General features: G+C 42.1%; 1 protein-coding gene across 1 annotated transcript in view; it reads right to left on the bottom strand.

Moving 5' to 3' along the window:
• The window catches only part of LOC125960887 (uncharacterized), a 147809-nt gene extending 126931 nt beyond the window's left edge, over positions 1 to 20878 (bottom strand). Inside the window, exons 1-3 of the mRNA XM_049696252.1 lie at positions 20797 to 20878; positions 20355 to 20669; positions 13700 to 13790 (exon numbers count right to left, since the gene is read on the bottom strand). Coding sequence (XP_049552209.1) covers positions 13700 to 13790; positions 20355 to 20669; positions 20797 to 20878 — 488 coding nt within the window. The remainder of the gene's footprint in view (positions 1 to 13699; positions 13791 to 20354; positions 20670 to 20796) is intronic.
• Positions 20879 to 27388: the final 6510 nt, after the last annotated feature.

Raw genomic sequence — 27388 nt, 5'->3', positions numbered from 1 at the left:
GTTATAAGTCCTAGCTGGCCTTGCTACCAAGCAGGAACAGGAAACAGAAGGTTGACCCAGCACTGCTGGCCTTGTTTCTTTACATCATTTATTTGTAATTCAAAATCCAAGAGAGGGGTGCAGGTGGCCAACTTGAGGTCGCCCGACTGTTTTCCATCTGTAAGGGAGACTGAGCATGTGAGTAAACAGTGTATCTGACATGTTCAGCTTGTATAACGAGAGGAAGGCTCTGTTTCTCACCAAGACCCACAAAGTGGAAAATTCCCCAAAGAGAAAGGAATTTCAGATCAGATGCTTGGAAAGTTAAAAACAACAACAACAAACAAATGCAGATGTGGAATTAAAGACATGGAGTCATTAAGAACCTATATGTGGAGTGATTCAGACCTGAGTTCACATCTGGAGCAAGCTACTTAATCTTGCCGAGCTTCAATTTTCTTTAAAGGAAACAACGTGGAAGATGATATCCACATGTAACTTGTGGTACACATGAAGGAGGGTAGTACAGTATATGATGCCTGGCACATCCTATGCATTTTCTAAAACTACTAGTAGTACTATTATTATTGTTACTTATTATACAATTTATTGTAGAAATTAACAGGGAGAGTATTAATAAATGTTAATACAGTGCTAAGTGTCACATTTATGATCTCAACTAATTATTTGTTGATTCAACAAACATTCCACATATCAGAAAGTAACCTGTTAGTGTATATATATATATATATATATATATATATATTTTTTTTTTTTTTTACAGAAGAAAAGAAACCCTGAGGCTTAGAAAGTGTAAACAATGTACCAAAAGTCACTCATTTAAGAGGTAATGGAATATTATTCAGCCTTAAAAAAAATGAAGGAAATCCTTTCATTTGTGACAATATAGATGAAACAGGAGTACATTATGCTGACGAAATAAGCCAGACAGGATAAATACGAATGATATCATTTATATATGGAATCTAAAAAGAAAAAAAGCCACACTCATAGAAACAGAGTAGAAAACTGGTTGCCAGGGGCTGGGGCGTGGGTGGGGAAAAGAGGGGAAGACTGGTAAAAGGGTACAAACTTTCAGCTGCAGGATGAATAAGGTCTGAGGATCTACTGTATAACATAGTTACTACAGTCAATAATACTGTATTGTATAACTAACATTTTCTAAGAGAATAGAACTTAAGTGTTCTCACCAAAAAAAGAAAAAAAGGAAAAAGGAGTCATGAGCTGTTAGATGTATTAATTAACCTGATGGGAAGGATCCTTTTACAACAGATATGTGTATCAAATCATCATGATATACTCTTTGACTATCTTACAATTTTGTCAATTATACCTCAATAAAACAGAAAAAAAAAGAGGTAATAAAGATGAGACTCCAATCCAGGATTATCCAGCTCAAAAAACTACACTTTTAACCATTACAATATAGTATCCATCCATATGTTGTAACTGTAAAATGCTTAACACAAAGGAAACGTTAAATAAATGGTATTTATTCTAACTCTAATGCTTACTAGATATTAGTTATGTGGTATGCTTTGCTTCTAACTACAAGGGTATAAGGTGCAAATTCTTGCTACAGAACATAAAAGCCCCTGTGGTACCCTGTAGGATAAACACAGTACCTGTAAATCTCTCATCTCTCAACCCAGAGTCTCCTCAAGTTGGAGGTCTTTACCCCCTTTATAATGTGGGAATAATGCCTTTCCCACATTTGCACTGGGCATGAAAATCCATACTTCCAGGTGTATACTGAACCTCCACTTAGCTCCTCGTCACCTTGGAATCACCAGACCAAAGATCATTTATTCCATTAATATAAATGATGTAGGGATAGAAGTACAGAATATACAGAGAGTGTTGGAGGAATCCAAACAACAAGTCCTCCACTCTCAAAACAAATTTTAGAGTTCCAAAAGTAAAGAGCAATGTTTGGAAATGAAACTAAAAATGAAACTAACATCTACAATTAGCCAAGTATTTATTATGGGCCAGGCTACTTACTAGGCACTTGATAAACATTACAGCTCATCTTCCTGCAGTCCTTCAAAGCATATAATATTGTTTCTATTTCATAGAGAAGAAAATTGTATCTAAGCGGGTTAGTGATTAGCCCAAGACCACAGGGCTAGGCTGTAAGAAAAGAAGGCCAAGTTTCAGTGGTCAAAATGGTGATGGATGTTGTAACTAGAAGATTACAGCTAATCAAATAAAAATATTCAAAACGGTCCTAATGTATTATTAGGATTTCTTTAGAATAACTTGGGTGCCTTAGTGAATACAGTAGTGGTAGGCACTACAGTCTCTTTAATTTGCTAATCATACAAATCTACTTTAATATTCTTGGTGACAAGGAGCTAACTACTGATAAGACAGCTTCTTCAGTTTTGGGGCTACTCCAGGGTGAAATGCCGGAACGTCTTACTGCCTGCAATGTCACCTAGTTCTACCAGGGGGAATAAAGCAGAACAAGTAGCCACTGTTCTTGACAAATGGATACAGTTTCAGTTTTTCAAAATATGAGTGTCAGATTCATTCATTGTATCAGATAGATCTGTCAAATGGCTTTGCCCATTTACTAATGGATGGCACACTGCAGACACACGTTGGGTCAAAGGACTCAATGTCACCTCATTGATACTGTCATCAATATGATTTGTATTGGCAGTTTGTCTCACCCTGACTTTAAGGACTATGTGAGGAGATCCAAGTCTCCAGACCACGGACTGATCACCTCTGCTTGACATAGTATTCTCTGCTCATTTCCAGAGGGGACCAAGGATGAGCTCTTGTACTTCTGAGTCTACTCACCCTACCTGGCAACACATACTAGCTGGGCTGATTGGATCAAGCAGGAGCCCCAGAGTTTAAATTTCCAGCTGCATTGGAGGAAACAGAGGCTATGCCCCAATCCCATAACCCCTCACTTCTTACTGCTAGCCTATCCTAGGCTGTTCTTGCTGATAGGAGTACTTCATGCTAAAAATTAATTTTGCTTACCTGATGGCAGTCACACAACCTCAAATGCCATTTTTATAAATAAGGCAACCACCAATGGAGTGTGATTTAGGGTTTTTTCTTCTGTAGACCCTGCCTACCCTATAAAATCTCCCATTACTGCATCATGGAGACTCTAATCCCTTTCCGAGGGAATAGATTCTTTCCAACCATAAGATGAAATAAGAACTTACATTTCCGTACTGCCCAAAAGGAAATAAATTGATTACAAAATGCAGGAGAATGACTGATTTTCCACATTTGTTGTGTTCATTAAAGGGTTTTTGAATGGACTTGACAGTATTAAAGCAGTTCAACACACACAAAATAAAAATTAATAAATGAAGAGAAAAAAATTGCATTTACAACAAACAACAAAATAAACACATTGATATATAAAAGGTTGTCATACATCGATGAAAAATGGATGTCATAAAGTCACAAACTAAAAAGTATTAACAGCCAATAAAGATAGGAAAATATGTTCAACCTTGCTATTATTAATCAAAGAAATACAAATAAAATAATTCAGGTGTCATATTTTACTGACTAGAATGACAAAGTTTTAAAAAACTTGATAATACTGGTATTGATATTGATAATACTGGTACTGATGAGTGTGTGTAAGAAACCACACTGGATGTTAAATTCTTGGTAGAAATAAAAAGCACGGTAACCTTTCTGGAAGACAATATGTCAGTATGTACCAGAACTGACAACCAGCCATTCAAGTTCTAGAAGTCCATTCTAAGGAAATAAACAAATGCTCAAAGACATATGAACAAGGATGCTTGTCTCATTGTTTTGCAAAGCAAAACAGGAATAATCTAAATGTTGAACAGTAGGGACTGGTTAAATAAATAGAATGCTGTTCAACCATTAAAGATGATGCTGCAGATTTTTATTAGGTGATGAGTAATCATACTTATATTACTAAATAAAAATGTTATAGAACTGTTTTGTAGTTTGATATAATAATTAAAGGTATTTTATACTTGCATTGTATTTATATGCACCCCGTCACAAAAAAGTTTCCAAAGATACCCTCAAAAATGTTACAGAGATGATTTATCAGAAATGGGATTTTGAGTTATTTTTCCTTTTTTCTTTAAGTCCTTTCAATTTTGGAGTTTCTGCAATGAGCCTGTATTATTTTTACAATTAAAAATATTTAAATTTACAACAAAAGGATCTAAATTCCTCCAGTTTTCCATTTATTTTCCACCCTGGCTCAGGGCATTTGTGTAAAAAAAAAAAAAATCAGCTTATTTTCTCTTTTGTATCAATCTAAATTTACTTTTCATAAGTTAACTATTTTAGTCTGGCAAAAGTTTCACACAGGAAAATTGTTAAGGTCTGAGTATTCTATTACCTTTAAAAGCACTGGAAACTTTGAAATTCTTTCTTTCAGAATTTTCATATAATACTGAAAGGCGGGGGGGAGGTAGCAAAATGAAGGGAAATAGATAGTAGTAGTCAACTTCAATTAAGAAAAAGCAACAAGAGGCAGTTTGTACTCTTTTGATACGGCAGAAGCCCCATGTGTCAACTCATGCTAAAAAATGTATATATACACACACATATATATGTTTGTGTGTATTATATGTATATGTGACACACACACATAATTAATCCACAGTCTTAGGCTAATCACTCATTGTGGCAGAAACAATGAGCTGTTGACTACACTTTAATTAGCTCCTCCAGCCTGTAGAGGCATCACTAGGACCAAGATAGGAGCAACATTCTCCATCTCCGCTCGCATCTGGGTATGGTTCTATCCCAAAGAATGTGACCAGAGGTGACCTGAAGAGTTTATGTCTGAAGGATAACGAGTTGATAATTGTAGCCTGCAGCTTCCTCTCTCCTTTCCTTTTTAGGACAAACGTAGAGCCACTTGATGAAGGTGGTGGGTCCCTGAATAACTGAGCAGAAAACTGACCCGCAGACCACCAAAGTCCATACTACACTCCTGAGTGAGTGAGAAATGAACTGTCCATGTGTTGCTCCACTGAGGTTTAAGGTTTATTATTTAGTGTTTAACTAACGCATTTTTTCTTTAAACCTCAGTTGCCTTCTCTGTAAAATAAAGTCTTTGCAAAGGATCCACTGTAAGTTTTTTCCATTGCTTATGTTTTTATCTTAGTTTTTAATTCTCAGAAACATTGCGCGCATTTTACCTTTTAAGTTAGTAAGTCTACTTTTTTCCCCACAAAGACGGGTTCTTCAAGCTATGGAGAAGTCATAGCAGACTGTTGCTTCAGTTTAAGATACGCATTCACATATGAGATGAGAAGGGTGAGGACCCAGAGAAACGCCTTTGACAGAGGGGAGTGAGAGCATACTGAAGAATGTTTAGTAATAAAGAATTCAGATGGGAGAAACGGATGGGGTACATCTAACAGATTTGCTCAAAGGAATTCTGGAAAGGCAAATATGTGAAAATGTATAGCAAAGACATGAAATGCCTTTTGGTCCCTAAATGGATTTCATTTCAAAGACGTGCATATTGCAAATACATGTACCATAACACTTCTCTGTCCACTTCTAGAATTTTCTAAAGCCTGACAGAACATCTGCAGAGAGAGGATGTCATTCCAAGATAATCGACTGCAAGTTACTAAATTAAGATAAAAATGTCCTTAACGTTGAACAGTTTTTAAAGAGATTTTAGAAGAAAGGAGCCCTCCAGGGGGTTGTATAACTATATAATTGTACCCTTTCTAAAAGGCTATTTACAGATACATAATGTTTCACCTCCATTCTTTAAAGTAAAATATAGGATAAAAAAAAATAGTTTGGGGATAATATTTGTTTGGGACAGCAGGCACTGCTAAGCAGTACCACTCTCTCCTTATTCCTTACTATCAGAGCCCTGGTTTAGGAGACCCCATTATCCTTATGGCTAAGGTGGCCAGTTTAAAATCCGAGCTGATGAGATCTAAGTGCAAGTCTGTTGACCATCTGTGGTAAAATATTTGCTCTCTGAGTTAGACACTGCCTTTTTTTTCTTACTTAATTGCTTTTTTTTTTCCTTTTCTTTCTTCCTGCCCAAATTGTTGGAATACTATTGGAGATTCTGGGGTCACTTTGAAGCTATGTGGACATGCTAGAGATGTGGAAGCTGGAAGAGCGAAGCAACCCAGTCCCCTGGTGATGCCCTTCAGCAGCTGGACTAACGCTAGAGGGTCTATCTCCAAACTTCCTGCTACCCGTGGAAAGTAAGGTAAATCACTCATTCACTTTCTGTTACCTACTAACTGATCCAGAACTCTCACCTCAGGGTTCTAGAACCCTTCTCAGTATCCCATAGTCATACTCATGTTCCGGACTCCTGATCATCAGACTTGCTTATAGCAGATGTATGGGGAGGGCGGGCTCTTCTGGAAGCCCTCATACTTCCTCCCCTACCCCCACCACACACAAATAATGATCTTTATGTCCACTCATCCTTCTATCTACACTCAGAGGCCAGGGCCCCCAGGAAGGCTTCACTGACAACCCTTTACTCCTCTCTACAGGCAGAAAGGGTAGAGGTGTGGGCTCTGGAATCAGACTTCCTAGACTTGAATTCTTAATCTGTTACTTACCAGTTTAGGATGTGGGCAAAGTAGTTACCTTCTCTGGACACCCCTGTAAAAGAGGAACACTAAGTAGCACCTATGTACCTTACTGAAAGGATTAAATGAGCAAATGCAGGTGAAGTTCTTATAATTTTTTCTTGGGTCAATCAATTCTAGCTGCTATTGTTACCTTTGACTAATTTAGGGCAGAGTCCCTTTGCCCTCCTTTGGTTCTCTGGGCCCGTCTCATTCACAACACACACAACCGCATACTGCAGAGTTTTGAAAGGTGGTTCTCAAAATGTGGTCCCTGGGCCAGCAATATCAGCCACACCTGGGAACTGGTTAGAACTCTGGCACTGGAGCCCAGCAATCTGTGTTTTAACAATATTCTCAGGCAAATCTGATGCACACTAAAGGTCGACGACAACTGAGAACATCTGTCTCAGACTCTCCTGGAGGCATTCACCAAAAATAGAGTTACAGGACCTTACACCGGACCAGCTGGAGAAGGGCTCTAGTAATTGCCCTGGTTATCATGCTTGTCATGATTTTTCAGCACATAAATGTTTGAGAATCACTGCCATTTTGAATGTGTGTTTCACTTGTCTGTTCTTCCAGTGGACTTTACTTCCTTGCAAGGAAGGTTTGTGAAGATTTGTTGCTGTTGTTTGCATTATTAGTTTTATTATGCTAATTCTAGAATCTCTGGTGCATAGTGCAATCTCAGGCAGGAAGTAGTGGCTCATTAAAACAGGTATCCCAAAAGTCTTAGTAGAACTTCAAGATTAATTCCTTCAGGAAGAGGTAAAATTGTCATTAGATGCAGATGATACGATACTATATATAGAAAACCCTAAAGATGCTACATGAAAACTACTACAACTGATAAACGAATTCAGCAAGGTAGCAGAATACAAGATTAACATACAGAAATTGGTTGCATTTCTTTATACCAACAATGAAATATCGGAAAGGGAATGTAAAAAAAACAATGCCTTTTAAAATCACAACCCCAAAAATAAAATACTTAGGAATAAACCTCACCAAGAAGGCAAAAGACTTATATGCTGAGAACTGTAAGACATTAATAAAGGAAAGTGAAGATGATTCAAAGAAATGGAAAGACATCTCATGTTCTTGGGTTGGAGGAATTAATATTGTTAAAATGCTCATACTACCCAAAGCAATCTACAGATTTAATGCGATCCCTATCAAATCATCCATGACATTTTTCACGCAATTAGAACAAATAATCCTAAAATTCATACAGAACCATAAAAGACCCAGAATTGCCAAAGCAATCCTGAAGAAAAAGAACAACGTTGGAGGCATAGCCACCCCAGACTCAGACAGTACTCCAAAGTCACGGTAATCAAAACAGCATGGTATTGGCACAAAAACAGAAAGATGGATCAATGGAACAGAATACAGAGCCCAGGAATAAACCCACACACCTCAGTTAATCTTTGACAACTAATCTTTGACAAAGGAGGCAAGAATATATAATGGGAAAGAGACAGGCTCTTCCGCAAGTGGTGTTGGTAAAGTTGGATAGCCTTATATAAACCAGTGAAGTTAGAACACATCCTTTCACCATACACGAAAATAAACTCAAAACGTCTTAGAGACTTAAACATAAGACATGACACCATAAAACTTCTAGAAGAGAACACAGGCAAAATATTCTCTGACATAAATCATACCAATGTTTTCTTAGGTCAGTCTCCCAAGACAATAGAAATAAAAATGAAAATAAACAAAGGGGACTGAATCAAACTTACAAGCTTTTGCACAGCAAAGGAAACCATAAACAAAATGAAAAGACAACCTACAGAATGGGAGAAAATATTTGCAAATGATGCGACCAGCAAGGGCTTAATTTCCAAAATATACAAACAGCTCATACAACTTGATGACAATAAAAACAAACAACCCAATCAAAAAAATAGGCAGAAGACTTAAAGAGACATTTCTCCAAAGAAGAAATACAGATGGCCAATAGGCACATGAAAAGATGGTCAACACTGCCAATTACTAAAGAAATGCAAATCAAAACTACCATGAGGTACCACCTCAAACCAGTCAGAATGGCCATCATTAAAAAGTCTACAAATAACATATGCTGGAGAGGGTGTGGAGAAAAGGGAACCCTCCTACAACACTGTTGGTGGGAATGTAAGTTGGTGCAGCCACTGTGGAAAACAGTGTGGAGGTTCCTCAGAAAACTAAAAATAGACCTACCATATGATCCAGCAATCCCACTCCTGGGCGTATATCCAGACCAAACTATAATTCAAAAAGACACATTCACCCTGATCTTCACAGCAGCAATATTCACAATAGCCAAGACATGGAAACAACCTAAATGTCCATCAAACAGATGAATGGATAAAGACGATGTGGTACATATATACAATGAAATACTACTCAGCCATAAAAAAAAGAATGAAATAATGCCATTTGCAGCAGCAACATGGATGCAACTAGAGATTATCATACTAAGCAAAGTAAGCCAGAAAGAGAAAGACAAATACCATGATACCACTTATATGTGGAATCTAAAATATGACACAAATGAACCTATCTATGAAACAGAAACAGAATCAGAGACATAGAGAATAGACTGGTGGCTGCCAAGGGGGAAGCAGGTGGGAGAGGGATGAACTGGGAGTTTGGGATTAGCAGATGCAAACTGGTATATATAGATTGGCTAAACAACAAGGTCCTACTATATAGCACAGGGAACTATATTCAATATCCTGTGATAAACCATAATGGAAAAGAATATGAAAAACAATGTATATACATATGTAGAACAGAGTCACTTTGCTGTACAGCAGTAATTAACACAACGCTGTAAACCAAGTACACTTCAATAAAAAATAAGTTAATTAAATTTTTAAGAAGATTAATTCCTTCAGAAGAACAAGTACTACACATTCACAAAAAAAGCACCCTTTGAAAGTTTAAATTTTTGAATTTCTTTGCCACTTCCTTAGTTTTGATCATCTTGGACAATATATTTTTAATATTGACTTTTAAAAAGAATTGTGTTTCAGTGTTTGCTATCCTTAGAGAGACAGAAACAGATAAGTACAACTAAATACTTATTTTTCAAAAGTCTCAAAAGTATAAGGGAAACGAAAGTAATTATATCTTCAAATGATTTTGGGGTATGTTTCTAATTTCATACTTCTGATGCGATTAAAGATTAAAACTGTATTAAGACATTTGAGACATGCCGCATTGGTATTAAATGAATTTAATTTTGTGTAAAGTGGTAGAAATATTTTCTTCAGCAAACATACCTGCAGATATAAAATCACAACCATAAATCTACAAAAAAGCAAGCTATTGAATGAAATCTGATTGGTTATTTCCCTGCAGTATGGATCTGCTAATAATTTAATTTACTACTTGCTAACAGAAGCCAAAATTTAAATATACATATATATATATGTGTGTGTATATATATATATCTCTTCAATTTTAAATCATTCATATACATGAACGAGTATACATACACATATATAACAACTGTTCATATATATATATATATATGTATAAACCATTTAAATTAAAGAAAGTACAGCTGGTGGCCTATTTTTTCCCCCCGATTTCTAAAGAAAACCATATTCTATTCTAGGCAGTGGAATGTCAATCCACCTTAAGGGTTGTTCAATGAGCATATCTGAGAAACCACTGGTTTAGCCAATGATGTACTTATTGAGGGAGGCCCTAGTGCCACTGTCAAGAGCTTATCCACAGGAGAGATAAGATGGTACTTGTTTGGTTTGTGAAAAGAAGGAGTAGTGAGGAACGGCAGGTAGCTGCAGGCTGATGACACGTGATGTCCATATATATGTAGAACCAACACACCCATAATTGCACCCATTTTCCATACCCAAATCCAAAGCCTTTATATCATTAATCCCAGGCAAAAATGGTAAGATTCATGTGTGTTACTATCCCACGGCTTCAAGATGCCTATAAACTCATATGAGTATGTCTTAGTTTTATCAGTGGAGGACAAACCAGGCTTCTATCACCAAGCCCCATTCCATAACAGGCAAACCAGTCCAAACTTCTCTGAGTGCTGCAGGAGAGTCTATGGAAGGGGCGCTCACTCCACTGTGATGCCTAAAATGCCTTTGCACAGAGCAAACATTCAATACATGCTGAGTGAATGAATGAGTGAACTGGTGTCATAAAACAGGCTTATTTCAGGGAAATTCCATTCAACAGGCTGGCATTCCTTCCTACCCATCTTAACTGTTAAGCTTGCCATCAGACAAAAATTTAATTATAAAACGTTAGAGCTGAGGAGATTTTAGAAACTATCTACTCTCCAGAGGTATACAACTTTAATTTAGTGATAAAAATCACTAGGAGTGACTTAGGAGTCTATCAGACCTGAGTCCAAATTCCACATCTACCATATTTTCGTGAGCAAATAACTACTTCTGAGGCTCTGTTCCATGTATGCATTATGGGATATCATAATAATACATACATTAATTGTATGACTATCAGGGGATGAAATGACACAATCCATTTGCCATGGTCGGCTAAGTAATTTGCACCAAGTAAGCACTCAAGACATTAGCCAATATTAATAGCGGAGAGATGAAAACAAAACTCTGGGACTGATGCCTACCCTAGTGGCCCCAGTGGTCATAATGACTTTCTTCCATTCAGCCTGCTCTCTTCTCACTACGACTAAGGAAGAGAAGATGAACAAATTAGGAATAACAATTTGAAAATGGTTTTATACTCCCTGAATGAATGGAATTATAATAAAATGATTCATGAGTTCTGCAGAAATATGATGAGACTTTAGATCTTTATGTTAGTTCTCTACAAAACCAATTTATGGCCCTAAGATGTACCTTCCCACCCAGCCCCATCCTTACCAGTATCAAATATCATTGTAAATGGAAAAGTCAACAACACATAATCAACAAGCTAAGTTACAAGCCAGTGAAGTCTCGGAGGTTTGATAGAGAAAATTCAGATTTATCATTATATGTAAAAATAAGATGATATGAAGAACTCAATCTAAAAAATATTACCTGGAGATCTATAATCTCTACAATAGTGCTATAAAAAGTAAAGAGCTAGAAATCTATTTAGATGGTTTTCCTTATAAGAAAGCACTTTCTGTATAACTTTTAATGTACTATTGATGAGAACAATTCAACAAAATTCAAATAAATATCTGCAGATGTCCTACAAGAAGAAAAGAACAGAGTTAGATGTGACAGGGGATAACTGGACTTCAGGATGAGTAAGACCCTATACTTGACCTCAATAAATTAACATGAAATACAGTGGATGAGTCATGTACAGAATGTCAGAATTCTAAAAGGCCAAGCTAAGTACCAAAAGGAACATGTGCGGACTCTTAAGAAGGAAATAAAATACTGGTTAGTTGATTACGAAAAGGCAGAAGGGAGTAGGTTCCCTTTGGCTGCTCTTTGAAGAGATCACTTCCTTTCCCCCCTCGTCCTGAGGCTAGGGTGGCATGGGCAATAGAGGAATGTGGGGACTGAGAATCACTTCTACTCTCACCAGAGTGGCTGGAAGCAGATTTTCTTACCAGGATGTAGTAGTATGCTAATATTTAAGGGTTCTTGAGGTCAGAGAGAAGGGTTTGAATACTCCGGCTCCATCTCTTGCTGTGGGTCAAGTTTCTTACCTTTCCAGCACCTCGGCGTCTTTATCTGAAAGTTGGGGATGATGATAATGTCTCCCACCTGAGTGTGAGAGCTATATGCTATAGTGCATACGCAGGGCTAAATTTGGTGCCTGGCAAACAGAAAGTGCTCAGTACGGCAGGCGAGTGTAGTGACAATAAAGGCAAAGATGACGGGGGTAGTGCCGGTGTTGCTTCTGCCCCCAGAACAGGCTCTGACTGGGAGAGAGTTAAAGCACCTTTGGGTTCATGGGGGTTTATATATAAGCAACGGTTGATCAATGTGAGCTGGTTGTCCAAATGATTATGTGCAATCTAAGAAAAAAATGGGCCTCGGATCTGCTCAGCTACTTAATAATATTAGCAGCGGTAGTCGTCAAAGAAGCTAAATTTTATTAAGTGTTTATATGCCAAACAACGTGCTGAACATTTTAAAAGGATTTACTCACTTATTACAACGAGGCTATACGCTAGGTCCTGATAATGTTATTCGTCTCTTTCAGATGTTGACTGAGCCTCAGACGGGTTACAAAAGCATCTAGGATCCCGTTGTCAGTACATGACGGAAATGAGTTCAAATCCAGCCTGTCTGACTTGTTCTTAATCACTAAGGTATGAAATTAAGCATGTTGCCCTTTGCCTGATTCTCCTTCTGAGGCCTGAATATTTCACTTAGCTCTCTGAGTGCAGAAGAGAGAAAATTCTCTCTCCTTGACCCAACTTGGCATCAATATCCAACTCCCCTTCTCAAAATGGGTTGCTTCAACGAGCAGCAATGAACGCCGGGTCGTGGACCAGTCACCTTGATGACTAAGAGTCAGACACTAGGGAAAGAAAATGCTCTGTGACAAACCTACCCTTGTACAGAAACAAGACAGAAATGGGGAGACAGGGCAGAAGATAATGGAATAAGGCATAGGAAAAATAGCACCTGGCATCGTGATAGTAATAATAATAATAGTAGTAGTAATAGTAATAATAGTAGACTTTACTATGCTCTAGGCATTGTATTAAGTGCTTGGTGTAAGTGACTTCGTTTTAACATTGAAAACAAGTCTATGGGGATGAAATATTATTAACATCATTTTATAGGCAGGAGTATTGAGGTTCAGGTAATCAGGTAAATTGCCCAAGCTCATATGGTTAGCAAGTGGAAAGCAGAGATTTGAACCAGCACCTACACTCCTAACCATTATGCTATAACCATTATGCTGAAGACATAAGAATTCCAATGGTCTTTCCCCATAACCCACTCCTGCACTCCAGACTTAAATAGTCCAAGATCAAGAGAGAGCAAGCTTGGAGTTGCCACTCTTCAGTGAGTGTCAATCATTTCAAAACAGTGTATTTGCTAACAAGATGCAGTTCCTGTGATAATCTTCTCAACCAGGTATCAAGAAACAGGAAGCAAAGATTCAAGTAACAGTATGTTCCTACTTACGAGGAAGGTGGGACAGCATAGTTGACACTGGGCTTAACTGTTCTGGAAAACGTGGTCCCAGTAGGCATACACGCTGGTACATTTTCCCCACCTACCAAATACAAAAGAAGTATTTCATTTCCATGTTGCTCTTCAAAGTTCCACCTCATTCGTGCCTGTCATTCATCCTCTGGCCTCTTCCTGTCTCCATTTCTGTACAGAAAGGTGCAGAGTCTCTGCTCTCAGATACGAAAAGGGTGTGTTAGGAGAGGGAGCCATGGTACCTCAATGTCTTTTTTTTTTTCATCTTAGTTCTGTTATGCCAACTCCACTGAACTTAATTAGAGTGAATACAGAATTACACAATTACCCTCTGTTCTATTCTTCAGATGTTATATTTTGATAAAATTTACGACATGCTGCTCTCCCCTTGAACACCAGATGAACACTAGAAATGGATGTGTGTTGACATAAAATCTGTTATAATTACAATTAAAGTATAGCTTACATAATGATAGTGTTAACATAAAATTATAGATGTGTAGAGACAACGTGGTCATGCATTTTTTAGTATAAGTACATGCTTAGACCAATATCTGTTAGCGGAATGAAGATGGAAGAGAATTTTGGTTAAGCCACAAAGGCTGTTTAAGGACTTGCAGATAGCTAAGGGGAACTCAAAGACCAGTAAGGTAATATTTCCCCTGCCATGTTTTCGATTGCAAAGTGAAGGGAAGATGTGAAAGTAAGTACCCCTATGGAAATTACAAGACAAGTACATTTTTTTCCTTGAATACCTGGGCAAATGCTTAAATTCTAATGTATATCAGTGATGCAAATTTTCAACTGAGTTTGATAAATCATAAAATAATAATTATACATATATGTATATAAAACTGCATGGAACTAGACAGTTCAGAATTACTTCTAATTAAAGAGGTACCCTATGACAACTAACTTAAACCTTACAAAATATGGTTCCAAGTACCCTATCAGAGTGAAAAGTAGGAGACTGAAAGGTTTATTGTAAATGTTTGTAGTCATGGTGTCTTAACTAAAACTACTGTGTCACAAATACTATTAAAATAATTGTGACATTTTCTTCACTTTTACTGCAAACAACAAAACAAACTATAGGTATTTTTTCATTTCAGGTAATTATTTTAGCTAACAGTTATTAAATGTTTTGAGAAGACAGAGTGCTAATTGCATTACTTCATTTTATCTTTAAAATAGCGCTTCCATATAATTGTTCTTAATATCTCCATTGTATTAAAGTGTATCTCTAGTTTAGACCTTTCTTCAGAACTGCAGACTTGTGTATCCAACTGTGTACTCAGCATCTCTACTTGGACGTCACGAAAACGTCTCAAATCTTATACCTCCAAAACTGGTCTTTAATCCCCCAAACATGCTCTACCCCAAACTTTTTCAGTAACCACACCTTTCCAGTTCCCCAGGCCCTAAATCTTAGGTGACAGTAACCACACCTTTCCAGTTCCCCAGGCCCTAAATCTCGAATTCACCCTTGACCCCCTCTTCCTTTCCATTCTTGCATTCAATCTACCACGAAATGCTGTCACAACCTTCCCAATGTGCCACTTCTGAGAATTACCAGCCGCTAGCAGCCTGGTGCAGGCCACCAACATAGACCTCGAGGATCCTGTAGTCGCCTCCCGAGATTCTCCCTGACTCCACTCTCTCCCCACATGCTCAAGGCCACAGATAGAGTTATGCTTTTCAAACAAGAGACAGTTCATGCCACACCTCGGCTAAAATCCCGCCCCTGGCTGCCTACATTTAGAGTAAAAGACACAATGCATGTGATGGCCTCCCAGGACTTACCCAATCCATCCCATCACATATCCGACCTCCAGCCGTCCTGCTGTCTCTTCCTCCCCACTGACTAAGTCAGCCAGGGTGGCCTCCTTGATATTCCTCCAAGCTGCCCGGCATATTTCTGCCTTAGAGTTTTGGGACTGGTTATTCTTGCTCCCAGGGAGTGGTCTCCCCATCACACATTCTGACAACTCCCTCACTTCAAGTCTTTGCTCAAATGTCAACTTATAAAATCCACCCTGACTACCCTATTTAAAATCAGAACCTACCTGTACACTCCTCCAGCACTCCCAACCCAAGCCTCTTCAGTGAGCTTCACATCCTTTTCCTTATCCCGTGGCGCCCATCAACTTGTGACAAAGCATAGAATTTATTTATAACATCCGTTTCCACACGAGAGTGTTAGGAGGGAGAAAGCACGCAAGAAGGAGCACGCAGGCAAAGGCTCTTGTCTAATTTATTCATTGATACGTCCAAGCATAGAGAACAGGAAGATCCTTGATAAATAGTCCTGAAAAAGATACAGATGAGGAAACTAGTAGTAAAGCTCAGAAAGTTTAAGTAACTTCCTCCAGGTTCTAGAGCTAGAAGAGGGTCACAGTAGAATTCACACTTGGGTATGTCTAACTTCAAATCTCTTAGCCTCTCTGCTATCTTTTTTTTCTTCTTTGCGGTACGCGGGCCTCTGACTGTTGCAGCCTCTCCCGTCGCGGAGCACAGGCTCCGGACGCGCAGGCCCAGCCGCTCCGCAGCATGTGGGATCTTCCCGGATCGGGTCACGAACTCTCAACAACTGCGCCACCAGGGAAGCCCCTCTCTGCTATCTTAAGTCCATGCAATTCAGGATTTGTTTTAATCAGTGCCATGGAAATTCTCACTCCACTGAACAGGATCACTAACGTGTTCTCTGTCTAGATTTATATATATATTTTCCATTTAAACAAAGGAAACAGAAGAGGGGAATTCATCATGGGTTACTGCGGTAGTTTTACAGCAATTTTAGCAATAATGACATTTAAGTAATAGTGATATTTAATGATAGCATAATAATAATAAAATAATAGCTCTTAAACGTATCGAAGACGAATCGCATGCTAAACTCGGTGCTAAAATATTTCCATGTATATTTTGTGCAAAATCCTTATGAATATTCTATCAGATGAGCTTTATGTGTAACTCCACCAGGCATACTTCTCTTATTCCGCTTTCAAAGATAAGGAAATTGATGAGAAGTGTGGTAACCGTTTGATCAAGATGAGACTGGTAATAAGTTGTGAGTATGAATTTAAATTCAGGTCTAACTCCAGAATTTGATTCTCAATCCATACATGAAAATTCTGACAATTCCTTTGATAAGGGTATGGTCTATGTTCTCTCCTGGAAAACATCCCCCATTATGTCTGCCTGTGCTCATACCTTCAGAACACAGTCAAGTTTGAAACATGATAAAAATGTTTAAATAGTGTGCTTTAATAAATGGAAATATCTTCATCTAAACAATAACACAAAAAGGCAGGCTGAGCCCTTTGAAGTGGCTTCGTTGCTATCTTCCATCCAGAACAAGAGAAGGAATCAACAGCTGCAGAGTAAAGAAAGCATGAAACCCAGAGATGGAGGATTCTGTAAATGACCAATTACAAGACTATTCAGCCACACTTTCATAGCAAGAGGCAAAATATTCCATTAAACTGAAAATTCTTCTACCCCTCACTCCAAGGCCCACACAAACATTAATGTTGCATTTATTAGGATGTACTTCCTGAGCTCTATCAACTTGACTTTCAGCAACTGTATTAATACAGTCCTTTCGCTTTGCACATGTATCTGAATGATGGATTCCATGACTGGAGTTTTGTAGAAAGAGTGGAGTGAATGAAGTAAAGTTTGGGACGAGCCATCATAATCCATAATGATGGGCACTGAATCAGGACAAGAAGAAACCTCTCTTCTCATTTATTTGAATGAAGATTCTACTATATGTTTATTGCCTCTGTACAGGGCCATCTGTTGAATAGTGGAAAACAAGCATCTTTCATTTGGAGGTAGGATTTGTGTGCTCAAGTTTCTATGGGCCTGCAGAATTAATCTTGTTTTAGAAATGAAATAAAATGTAATTTCTTACTGTAAGTAGATGTGGTTAAGCAACTGGCAACTTTGATGTCTTTAAATCACTGCAGTTTCAGGGCAGGCAAATCTATGATTATTTCAAGCACTTCTTTATTGGTGCAACAATTGAGCAGTGTACATAGTGGTCAACAACCTGGGCATTGTCAGACGACTCTAAGTTTGAATCTAGACTTTGCCACTCACCAGCTATGTGACTTTCAGCTATGAGAAGCACTTTCTTCAGCTTTACACTGTGGATTATTACATGCCCTTTGCAGAACTACTGTAAGAACTAAATGTATATGGGCACAGTGGCTCATAGTAAGGGCTCAAATTAGTACTGCGGTCACTACTAGTAGTATTGAAAAGAAATTAGAACTTCTATTCTCATAAAGTGGGATATGTGTCCCTTTATCATTGTAATTTCATACCATTTTACTTTTGACCTTATAATTTAATACCTTGAGCCAAGAAACATTTAGCAGTAAATATAATTGAAAGAAGATTACCTGTCAAACGTGAGATACTGTAGCATCAAGTGTGCTGGCACAATACTCTTCTCCGATAATTAACCTGTAAAAATATGTTATTGTCTTCTTTTTAATTAAGCACATTGAACATACATATTTACTGTGCCAATTGGCGAAAGGTCCATTAATTAATCAGTCTAACTATATGTTGCATAAACGTCTTCTAAACATAATCGTATATGTATTTTATTTGTTGGGAAAATGTGTTTGAGATTGTTCTTTTCTGCCTATTTAAAGTAAAAGAGGGTGAGAAGTAGAGTTAGGCTTAATGTACTTTGCACTCCATTATGCCATGAAAATGCTTCTGTGCCCTGGAGACAACAACAAAAGATTTGCTTTAATGACAAGAATCAAGTATGTTCTAAAGCTTCCAGGTAGGAGGCGTATAGGTTGCAGTTTATATCAGAAGTCTTTGCTCTCTCTCTCAACTGCGTCTAGATGGGAAAGATGTGGTCACAAATGCTTCAAGGTGATATAGTAAATGTTGGAAAAGAGGGGGGTAGGAGGCAGAGTTTTGAATATCTCAAACCTGAGCTAGAAGGATTTTATTTAAAGAAAATAGCGGATATTATTTTTCACTTAAGGAACGCCACTCAGCAAACCTGACATTAATGTAGGAAATTAGCTCTTTTAGCTATGATGCTTTCAAATGCACATGGCTGAAAACAAATTCAAAATAGTCAAAGGAAATTTAAAAACAAACCAAACAAAAACAACCACCTCAACAAACAAGTACTAGAAATTCAGGGATGCAGCCATATTCAGATACAGTTGGATCTGGAAGTTCCAGAGTATCAGCAGGGTTCCAGCTCTCTCTCCATCGCTCAGCCCTGCTTACCTCTGCAAGACTTTATTTTACAGAAAGTCTCTTCTTGTGCTGGATGGTAACTGGGAGTCCCAGAGTCGGATCTCCCCAGCTTAGAAATTCCAGAGAGAAAAGACAATTCTTCCATTTTTCTCTGAGAGAAAAGTCCTGGGGAGGAGTCTGATAGACTTAGCCGAGGTCAGATGCCTACCCATGAGCCAATCACCTGCTTTACTGGAGTTCAGTCCCTGGGCGACTCATCCCCGGGGCCCGTGAGGAGGCAGGATGGCATTATCTGGCAGTTCTCCAAGAAAAGCCTGCTGTTTTTGTAAGATGAAAGGGGAGAGGACATGGATAATGAAACCTGTATCTGCTTCTGTAAAATCCACAGAATCTTACTCCCTGCCCTGTGTCGATGACCATGCAGTAAGCTGACCCAGGAGGTCATTTTTCCCACAACAGTCTTCATATATATGACTAAGGAACACACTGGTAAAAGAATATGGGAGAAAGTCTGAGTATGACAAGTCAGCTAGACAGATATTAACTAAAAAACCTGTGTGAAAATATCCTTAAAAAGTTGCCCCCAACTCACTCGAAGTCCAAAGTTGGAGCTGGAAATACAATGTCATGGAGTTTGGACAAGAACAGGTTTTCTCCAAGCTGAACTATGACACAGAGATTAGAGACTTCTAGAAACTATACTTTTTCAAAGAAAAAACATCACATGAGAAAAATGAGGCCTAGAAAACTTACATGACTTAAGATAACATAGCTAATTAATGGCAGGACTGAGACTAGAGTATACTTTGTGTAACTGGCTATGGTCTTTTTTGTTTGTTTTTGTTATCACTTCAAAACGAGACAAACTTAAAGAAAGGAAACACAACCAAGGCTCAGTGGTTGGAAAAGAGATGGATGTGAACGCCCACTTGTTTCTTACGTATAAAGTTACCCCTCGCAGTGTTTTGGAGGAGAAAACGCTGGCTCTTCCCAACGTTGGTTACATACACAAAGATTCCAAAGACAAGACAAGTGCTTTGCAAACAAAGTAACTAGAACCAGCTCAGGCGTCCCCGCGCCGGGTCCTACGTCCCACGGTCAGAACCACCAACTGTATCCCCCCGGGGAACAAAGTGATTCAGAAAAGCTAGCGTCTTCAGAGAAGGGAGAAAACTTAGCCGGGAAGAGAGTCAGGAGGAAACTTGCTCAGCTTCTTGCTGGGGTCTGAAACGATCCTAACAGAGTCCTTAAACCCCTCAGGTTTCCCCAATCAAGCACCCTCGCCTTCAACCTGGGCCACCCCAGAGCTGACTATCAGAGGAAAGAAGTCTGCGGAGGCACGGAGAGCTGACCACCCCACGAGAAGGACCTACGCGCGGCCGCGCCCACTCACCCGCCGCTCCCCGGGAGACTGGAGACCAGCCCGGGGTCCAAGTCCTGGGCGTGGCAGACTCGTCGCTCTCCGGGCCCAGCTCCAGCTCATCTCGGCGCGGTCCGCCTGGGCGCCGCCATCTTGACCAGGAAGGGGGCCTCGCGCCGGAGGCCCCTGAGCGGGCGCCCTGAGCGGAGCCGGAGCGCCGGGGAGCCCCAGGTCGGCGCCCTACGTCCGCCGCGCGCTCGCACCCCGTCCACGAGCGACGAGAGTCCCGCACGCAGCGCCCTACCCAGGCTTCCGCGGAACCGACGCCCCGCGCAGCCCGCACCACGGCTCAGGCAGCGCCGAGGGCGGCCCGGGCGGAAGAGCGGGCGCGGGGCACGCGCTCGGTAACCTGGCAACGCGGAGCAACCCGGCGTCTCCGGCGAACCCCAGCCCTCCACCACGGGGAAGCACGGACCCCAGCACCCGCCGCCCAGCTCGCGCCGCCCCTCGGTCGTTCCGCCCGCCGCTGCCCGCTGGCTATGGTCTTTTAAATCCATGATACAGCGTCTATATGTAACAAATCTGTTAAACCCTAAATGTTTATGATATTCAAGTAATCCATTATCTGAATTATTCTTGAAGATAAAACATCCAAAGACTTCTTAATTGTATGGGTATACATACATAAAATACACGTGGAGGTAACTTCAAATATAGTATGTGCCTGTCTCTAATTCCTTCCCTCTCCGCTCTTTTAAAAAATGCCCCTTTAAAAATTGCCCACTCACCATCTGTTAGGTAAATTTGCTGAAACACAGTAAATGAAATGTAAATGACAGAAAACGTAAATGTAAATGTAAAATGTAAAAGTAATTTACATTTTACATTTACATTACAAAATGTACATTACATTTACATTACAAAATGTAAATGTAATGTAATGTAAAAGTAAAATGAAAATGTAAATGTAAACAGTAAATGACAGAAATTGTTATAGAGACTATTCCAAATGGCACCGACACCTGTATTTATGAAATTTTTAAAAGGGTAAGTTAGAGTTGATTTTTTTTTTTTAAATCCCACTATAGTAACACCACATCATCCTAGGTGCCCAGTTCTATCCAATTACATAAGATGGAGAAAGAGAGCGAGAGAGAGAAACAGAGAGAGAGAGGAGAAAGAGAAAGAAGAAAGGAAGAAAACCAAGTACTTATGTATAAAGTGTTGCTCCCAAAGTTTGAGATTATACTCAAGCATCAATGAACAGAAGGAAAACACTTACAAATTTACAAATGTATTTCATTTATGGTATGAGGGACACAGGTTTAGATTTGCAACACGCTCCCACAAGGGTCAAATTGACCACTTTTTTCTATCTAGTTGCTCTTGAGAGAACAAAACAATTGAAACAGATGCCATTCGATTCCAAGTCTATAGCTTAGACCATGTCACTGCACATGAAATATTGTTCATTCAGAGTCAGCACATAGCAAGAGTAATTTATACTCTCAGAGTGTTTGCTCTCAAGTCAATATCAGAGAAGCCTTGACTAAAAACGTTCCCATTAATTTCCATTGTAATATATCTTACTTATAGCCCATGAAACAGTGGTCAGGGGAGATTTATTCTTTGGACACCATGTTATATAATCTCTCCACTTTAAGCCATCCCCCACTTGGCGATTATTTTTTAAATATGTTACTCGTAGTCAATATTAATTTACATTTAATCTCTCTTAGCATTAGGAGAGTATTATTTTGTACAGGCTCAGAAACAAATCTCCCGAAATTCCTCCCTGATGCTCCCTTCAGGCTGAAAATGCATTGCAGGGTGGCTGCAGTGACTAAATTCTAGTTGGCAGAGCCCTGGCCACACACTAATTTCATTAGCCTCAAACTCCTGGATTTGAAAGATCCACTGAATATGATTCCTGTCCTCTGACATGTCACTTACTAACCAATTCAGTGTGCATACAGAGGAGAGAAAGGACTTGCTCAGCTCTGGCCCACCGGCAGACAGATGAGAATTCCCAGTCAGAGACACTGTTTACATCTGAGTGGTCATTCTTGCCCGGGTCCTCATTTTCAGGAAGGAACTTCAATCCAGGCTTTGCTGGCAGCTGCAGCATTTGTTACATCCATTACTATCTCCTTGTTCCTTCTTGCCCCCCAGTGCTTAGCATCCCCCATTTAGTCACTAAGTCTTCCTTCCCCCAGCCTAGAAGCTTACCTCACCATAAATTTTTATCTCAAATGATAGGTTTGGCACATTCCCCACAGCAACCCACAGGGACTGGGGAAAAGAAAACTCAGATCTCTGGAGAGCTAAGAATTCAACCATTTAGAGGAGTTTCTTTTATACAGGACGGTCTTCATTGAGCTGAACCCTGCAATCCCAGAGAAGATTCACCTACCCGTTCTTTTCTTCTTTCCCTAAAGTGACTGTGTCTTTGAACAATGGGTCTGTGTTCCACTATTCTCTCTATTCATTTTGCAGGTTTACAGAGGCTGGGAAACTGGGGACTGGACTCACATGCCAGGAGCTTCTAAGATCACACGCAAAAATAAGCCTACGGGAAGAGATTGTTGGAATCTATCTCTGTATATTTGAACGTGGGCAGTGGTTAACCAGGATGCTCACACCAAGCTTATATCCAGCTTGCAGCACAAGCTACAAGTTGGTGTATCCCTCCTACTACCAGCCTCTTCTCAATAAATGCAGGTGAAAACTGGGGGCTCTTTTCCCTCAGCTGTTCAATCCAACATGAATAGCTGCAATTTGCAAATTAGAGGAAAATGACAGTGTTTTCTCTGAATGGTTTTGGTCCCAACCCACACTGCTAATGTTGGCATTCAGTTCCTTTCCTTCCCAGCGCAGGGAACGGGGGAACTAAGCGTAAGGCAAGCATTCTCTTTTCTTGCAAGTGCCTCAGATCCACACACCAGAGAAGGAATCAGCTCCCCCGGAATCTTTTTCAGCAAACACAATCCTTCAGCCTAGTCGGCAAGCTCTCTCTTGACTTTATACGATTTCACTCTTTTTTCGACAGGCAGGCCCCTCTGCAGTACTGCCCAAGCTCCAAGTGAAGGCACCAAAATAATTTAAAAAATGTCAAAGAGCAAATGTGCCTTCAACCCCCAGAGCTCCAGTAAAAATACTGTGAGTTGCCCCTGTGGTTCTCAGGTGACCTCTGGCCTCATCCTCCCTGCAGCGCTGCCTCCTCAGGTTCTCTAGTTTAAGCTCAGAGGTAAAGGAAGTGCTTCTGGGTTTTGCTTACAACAACCCAGGCTCTTCCTGAAAGCATTACCTCAAAGTGAAGGCTGCCCAGAAGCACTTTTGGCCTTGCAAACATCTAGAGATCTCCATGGTGGCATACTCAAGAGGTGCTAGAGATGCTCAGAGGCTCAGAGCGGCCATACCAGGCTGCAGCTTTAGACAGGCACCCCTCCTTCTGGCACAAACACAAACTTCATACTCCTGGGTGCTGATGTAGTGACAGCTTGAATCACAAGGAGTCCCCTCCAGAAACCCAACATGCTTCAGGAAAGGCACTTGAGAGGGAGCCAACTTTTTAGCTACGGGGAGCATAAGGGTCAGCCAGAACATCTGGAGAAGGGACTAACTGAGCTTGGGTCCTACCAGGCAGGGAGAGAGCTGTGCATTAGGAAAGGATCACTTCAAGACAGAGATGAACAAAAAACTTGGATACAGGGGTAGAGAAGGAAAAGAGAGGCAGAAATTGAAAGGGAGAACATAAAAACAGAGAGACAAAAAAAAACAAAAAACAAAAAAACAGCAGGGAGAGAGAGACACACACAGGAAGAAAGACAGAGAAACAAGAGAACCCATAGTCACGCAGACCCTGAAACTCAATTTCTTCATCCAGAAGCCATCCATCTATACCCCAGGGCGGCACAGGAGCCGTGGGGCCGAGGCTGCGGGAGCAGGCGGTGAGAGAGCACTGCAGCACCGCCCACGGCTCAGCTGGCCCGATCCGCCGTCCTCGCATCTTCCGCCGTTGCCCACCTGCACCCGGAGCTAGAGGACCGCCCGGCCTTGCTCAGCGCACCCTACTGCCTCCCTCCAGGCGCCTTCTTGTCTGGCTCTGAGAATCGTCCTCAAAACCCAGCACTGGGGTTGGGGGCTGCGTTAGGGAGGTCGTGGGAAAGGATGGGCACAGGGTGGGTGCAGAGAAAGCGATTGTGTTTCGCAGTTAGCATGAGCTCACCTCCGGGCTCTGAGCTGGCAGGAGTAGAAAGCTGATCGCCCGGCTCCTGCCAGTGGCCGGATCGCGAAGGCAGTTTGGACGGTGCAAACAACTGCCCAGAGCAAATCACCTGGGGGCACGTCTGCCGGTGGCTTCTCCCCGCTTGAGGACAGTCCCCACGCCTTCCGCCCCATGCCCTCGCAGAGACAGGTTACAGGTCGGGAAATCCAACCCGAGCGAAACGGGCAATTCACGTCCAAATGTAGGTGAAGACCTAGCCTTCGGTTTAAGAACTGCCTCCCTAAGCTCTTCTCGAAATTTTCCAAGGCAGCTGCAGCTTGTCGGGCGGCTTGGGGCAGGGAAGCTGGGGAGTTGAGAAATGCCTAGTTTCTAGGCGTCTTCTCATCTTTCATATTCCTTGCGCCTAGGTGGCTCTCACAGGAGCCCGGCACTTTTACAAGCCTGTTTTGGAACCATATTTCACTCGAATGCAAACCCATTTAAATCATCGCCTTGTTTTTCGGAGACTGTTTCTTGTCAATGGGGCCATCGATCCAGAATGTCAAGCCGGATGGAGTGGAGCGCGGACAGGGGAGAGATGGAAGGGAAATGAATCAAGCAGGGAAAGTACCTCCTCGGGTGAGGTGGGAGGGATTCGGCAGGATCTCCAGGGTGGAAATGAGCGAAGGCTGACCAGACCCCACACCCCTGGAGTCCAAGCCAGCCTTCAGGATAAAGAGCGCGGGGAGCTACGGCGCGCTCTGCCCCGGAGGGAGCGCCCCCCTACCTGGAAAAGCCTCAGGATATTGGCTACCATGATGGAGACCGAACTCCCCGAAGCCCCAATCACTCCAACTACTTTCTCGGGCTTGACGAAAACCGGAGGTTCGCCGTTGGTGCAGCGCACTTCGGAGGTGTCCTTCTGGATGAGCGCCTGGTCGAAAGTGAGCGACTGTTCGAGCGCGTAAGTGTCCCTGGAACAAGTGTCCAGGATCCGCGCTCCCAGCGTCACGTTGGGCAGCAGGTTGGGATCGCTGTTGATCTGGTCCAGGGCGTAGAACATCGCTTCCAGCCTGTGGATCCCGTTCTCCCTCTTGATGTCGCCGCAGGGCACTCCGCTGGGACCCTTCGCGTGCACCGGGAACAGCCCCCCGAGGGTGACGTCCCCCTCGATCCGAATGGAGTGCGGGGCGTACATCTCCTGGCCGCGCGCCGCCGCCGCCAGCGCGCACAGAAGCACCTCCAGCACGCAGCAGGGAAACTTCATCAAAGTCAGGGCGCGGAGCAGCTTCCCCAGCTGGACCATGCTGCTCCCGCGGCTGCGGCGGTGGCGGCGGCACTGGAGGGGACGGTGGCGGGCCCGCCGGAGTCCTGGCCCCTTGGGGTGAGCTCCTCCGGCGAAGCCCAGGGTCTCCTGCGGGCGAGGAGGGTAGGGGCGCCCGGGGAAGGGCAGCCGGCGAGGGTGGGGGGTCCCGCGGCGCCTGCCAGCTTGGGGCGCCGTGCGCTCTCGGGTTCCCCGGCCAGCGCGCCGCGCTCGAGCTCGCGCTCGGTGGTTTGCAGCTCGAGCTCGCGCTCGGTGGCTTGCAGCTCGAGCTCTCCAACAGCCCAGCATTGGGGAGAGAGCGAGGATGGCTATCGCTTTAAATGCGCATTCGGCTCCCTCTCCTCCTCCGCCCACTCCCTCCCACCCTCGCTCGCTCTCAGGCTCTCCCCACCCTTCCCAGCGCCCACCCTCCCCACGGTTTTGCAACAGCATGCAGGGAGGGGCTGCGTGCTGAGGTAAGGGGGGAGGGAATGGGTGGGCGGCTGTGGGGCGGGGGGAGTACCTCCGATTGGGAGTTTCGAGGTCCCCAGGGAATCTGGGGATCGCAGATCGCAGGCGAAGGCTGAGCTCCTGCTTCGGTCTCACTGTAGAAGCCGCTCGCTCGCCCGCCTGCACCCACACGCACATTCTAGGCACAGGGTGGCATCAGCCCCGGACAGGGCGGTTCTAGCTGGGGCTGACTGCTTCCAACCCTGAGGTCCGGAGCCGGGGCTGTCAGCGCCGGGAGAATGCGAGGTAGTCGAAGGTGATGCCGCCAAGCATGAAGGGTAGTAGGGAGAGCCCAGTCTCTACTGCTAACTCGTCTGTGCCAGTTTTTCCTAAGAAAAACACACATACACACAGGAGCCTGATTTATGACCTAAAGAACCTTTACGGAGAGACTTCTCCGGGGCCAGGCACTGGGCTAGCCTGTAGGGAAAGACGCCAACAAGAAATGCTGGGAATGGAAATGCATCTTTGGTCTTCAGGGGTTACTGTGGCCGGAGCCGAATGAAGTAACCCTGGTCTCCAGTAAATCTGTGGCGGATTCGCTCCTTTTCTTCCTTTCATCGCAAGAGATGGAACAACTGAGAACTCTGCAGAGCGCACTTTCTTCTCTGGCGCTGACAGGTGTAAGGCTCCCTCCTACCCATTTCCAGAGGTGCTTTTGGGCTGATGTCAGGTTTCCTCGGGCAGGAAATAGCAAGAAAGAGGTGACAGTAGGAGGAGCAGACAGAAATCTCCCCATCGATCCAGTGATCCAGTGATCCATTCTTTTTTTTTTTTTTTTTCTGGCTGAAGATTTGGGGGGTTTGGGGAGTGGAATCAGGATGCCAGAGCAGGTTGTAGTGCAGTTAGGAAGCTGTTTTTCAAAGGTGTCCCCTCCTGCAGGTCCAGCCCAAACTTGGCCCAGTAAAGCAACAAGTGGCCCTAGTTCCTACACAAGGAAGGGCAATGTATCTGCCCTTGGTGCCCACGTGTACTGCTTATGGTGGTCTCTACTCTTGCTGAGCCTTTCTGTTGGAGTGCAGCGAAACTGCCTTATACAGAATTGAG

Source organism: Orcinus orca, chromosome 13 (genome assembly GCF_937001465.1).
Source record: "Orcinus orca chromosome 13, mOrcOrc1.1, whole genome shotgun sequence".
In the NCBI taxonomy this organism is placed as follows: Eukaryota; Metazoa; Chordata; class Mammalia; order Artiodactyla; family Delphinidae; genus Orcinus; species Orcinus orca.
This window is presented reverse-complemented; position numbering and strand designations above follow the sequence as displayed.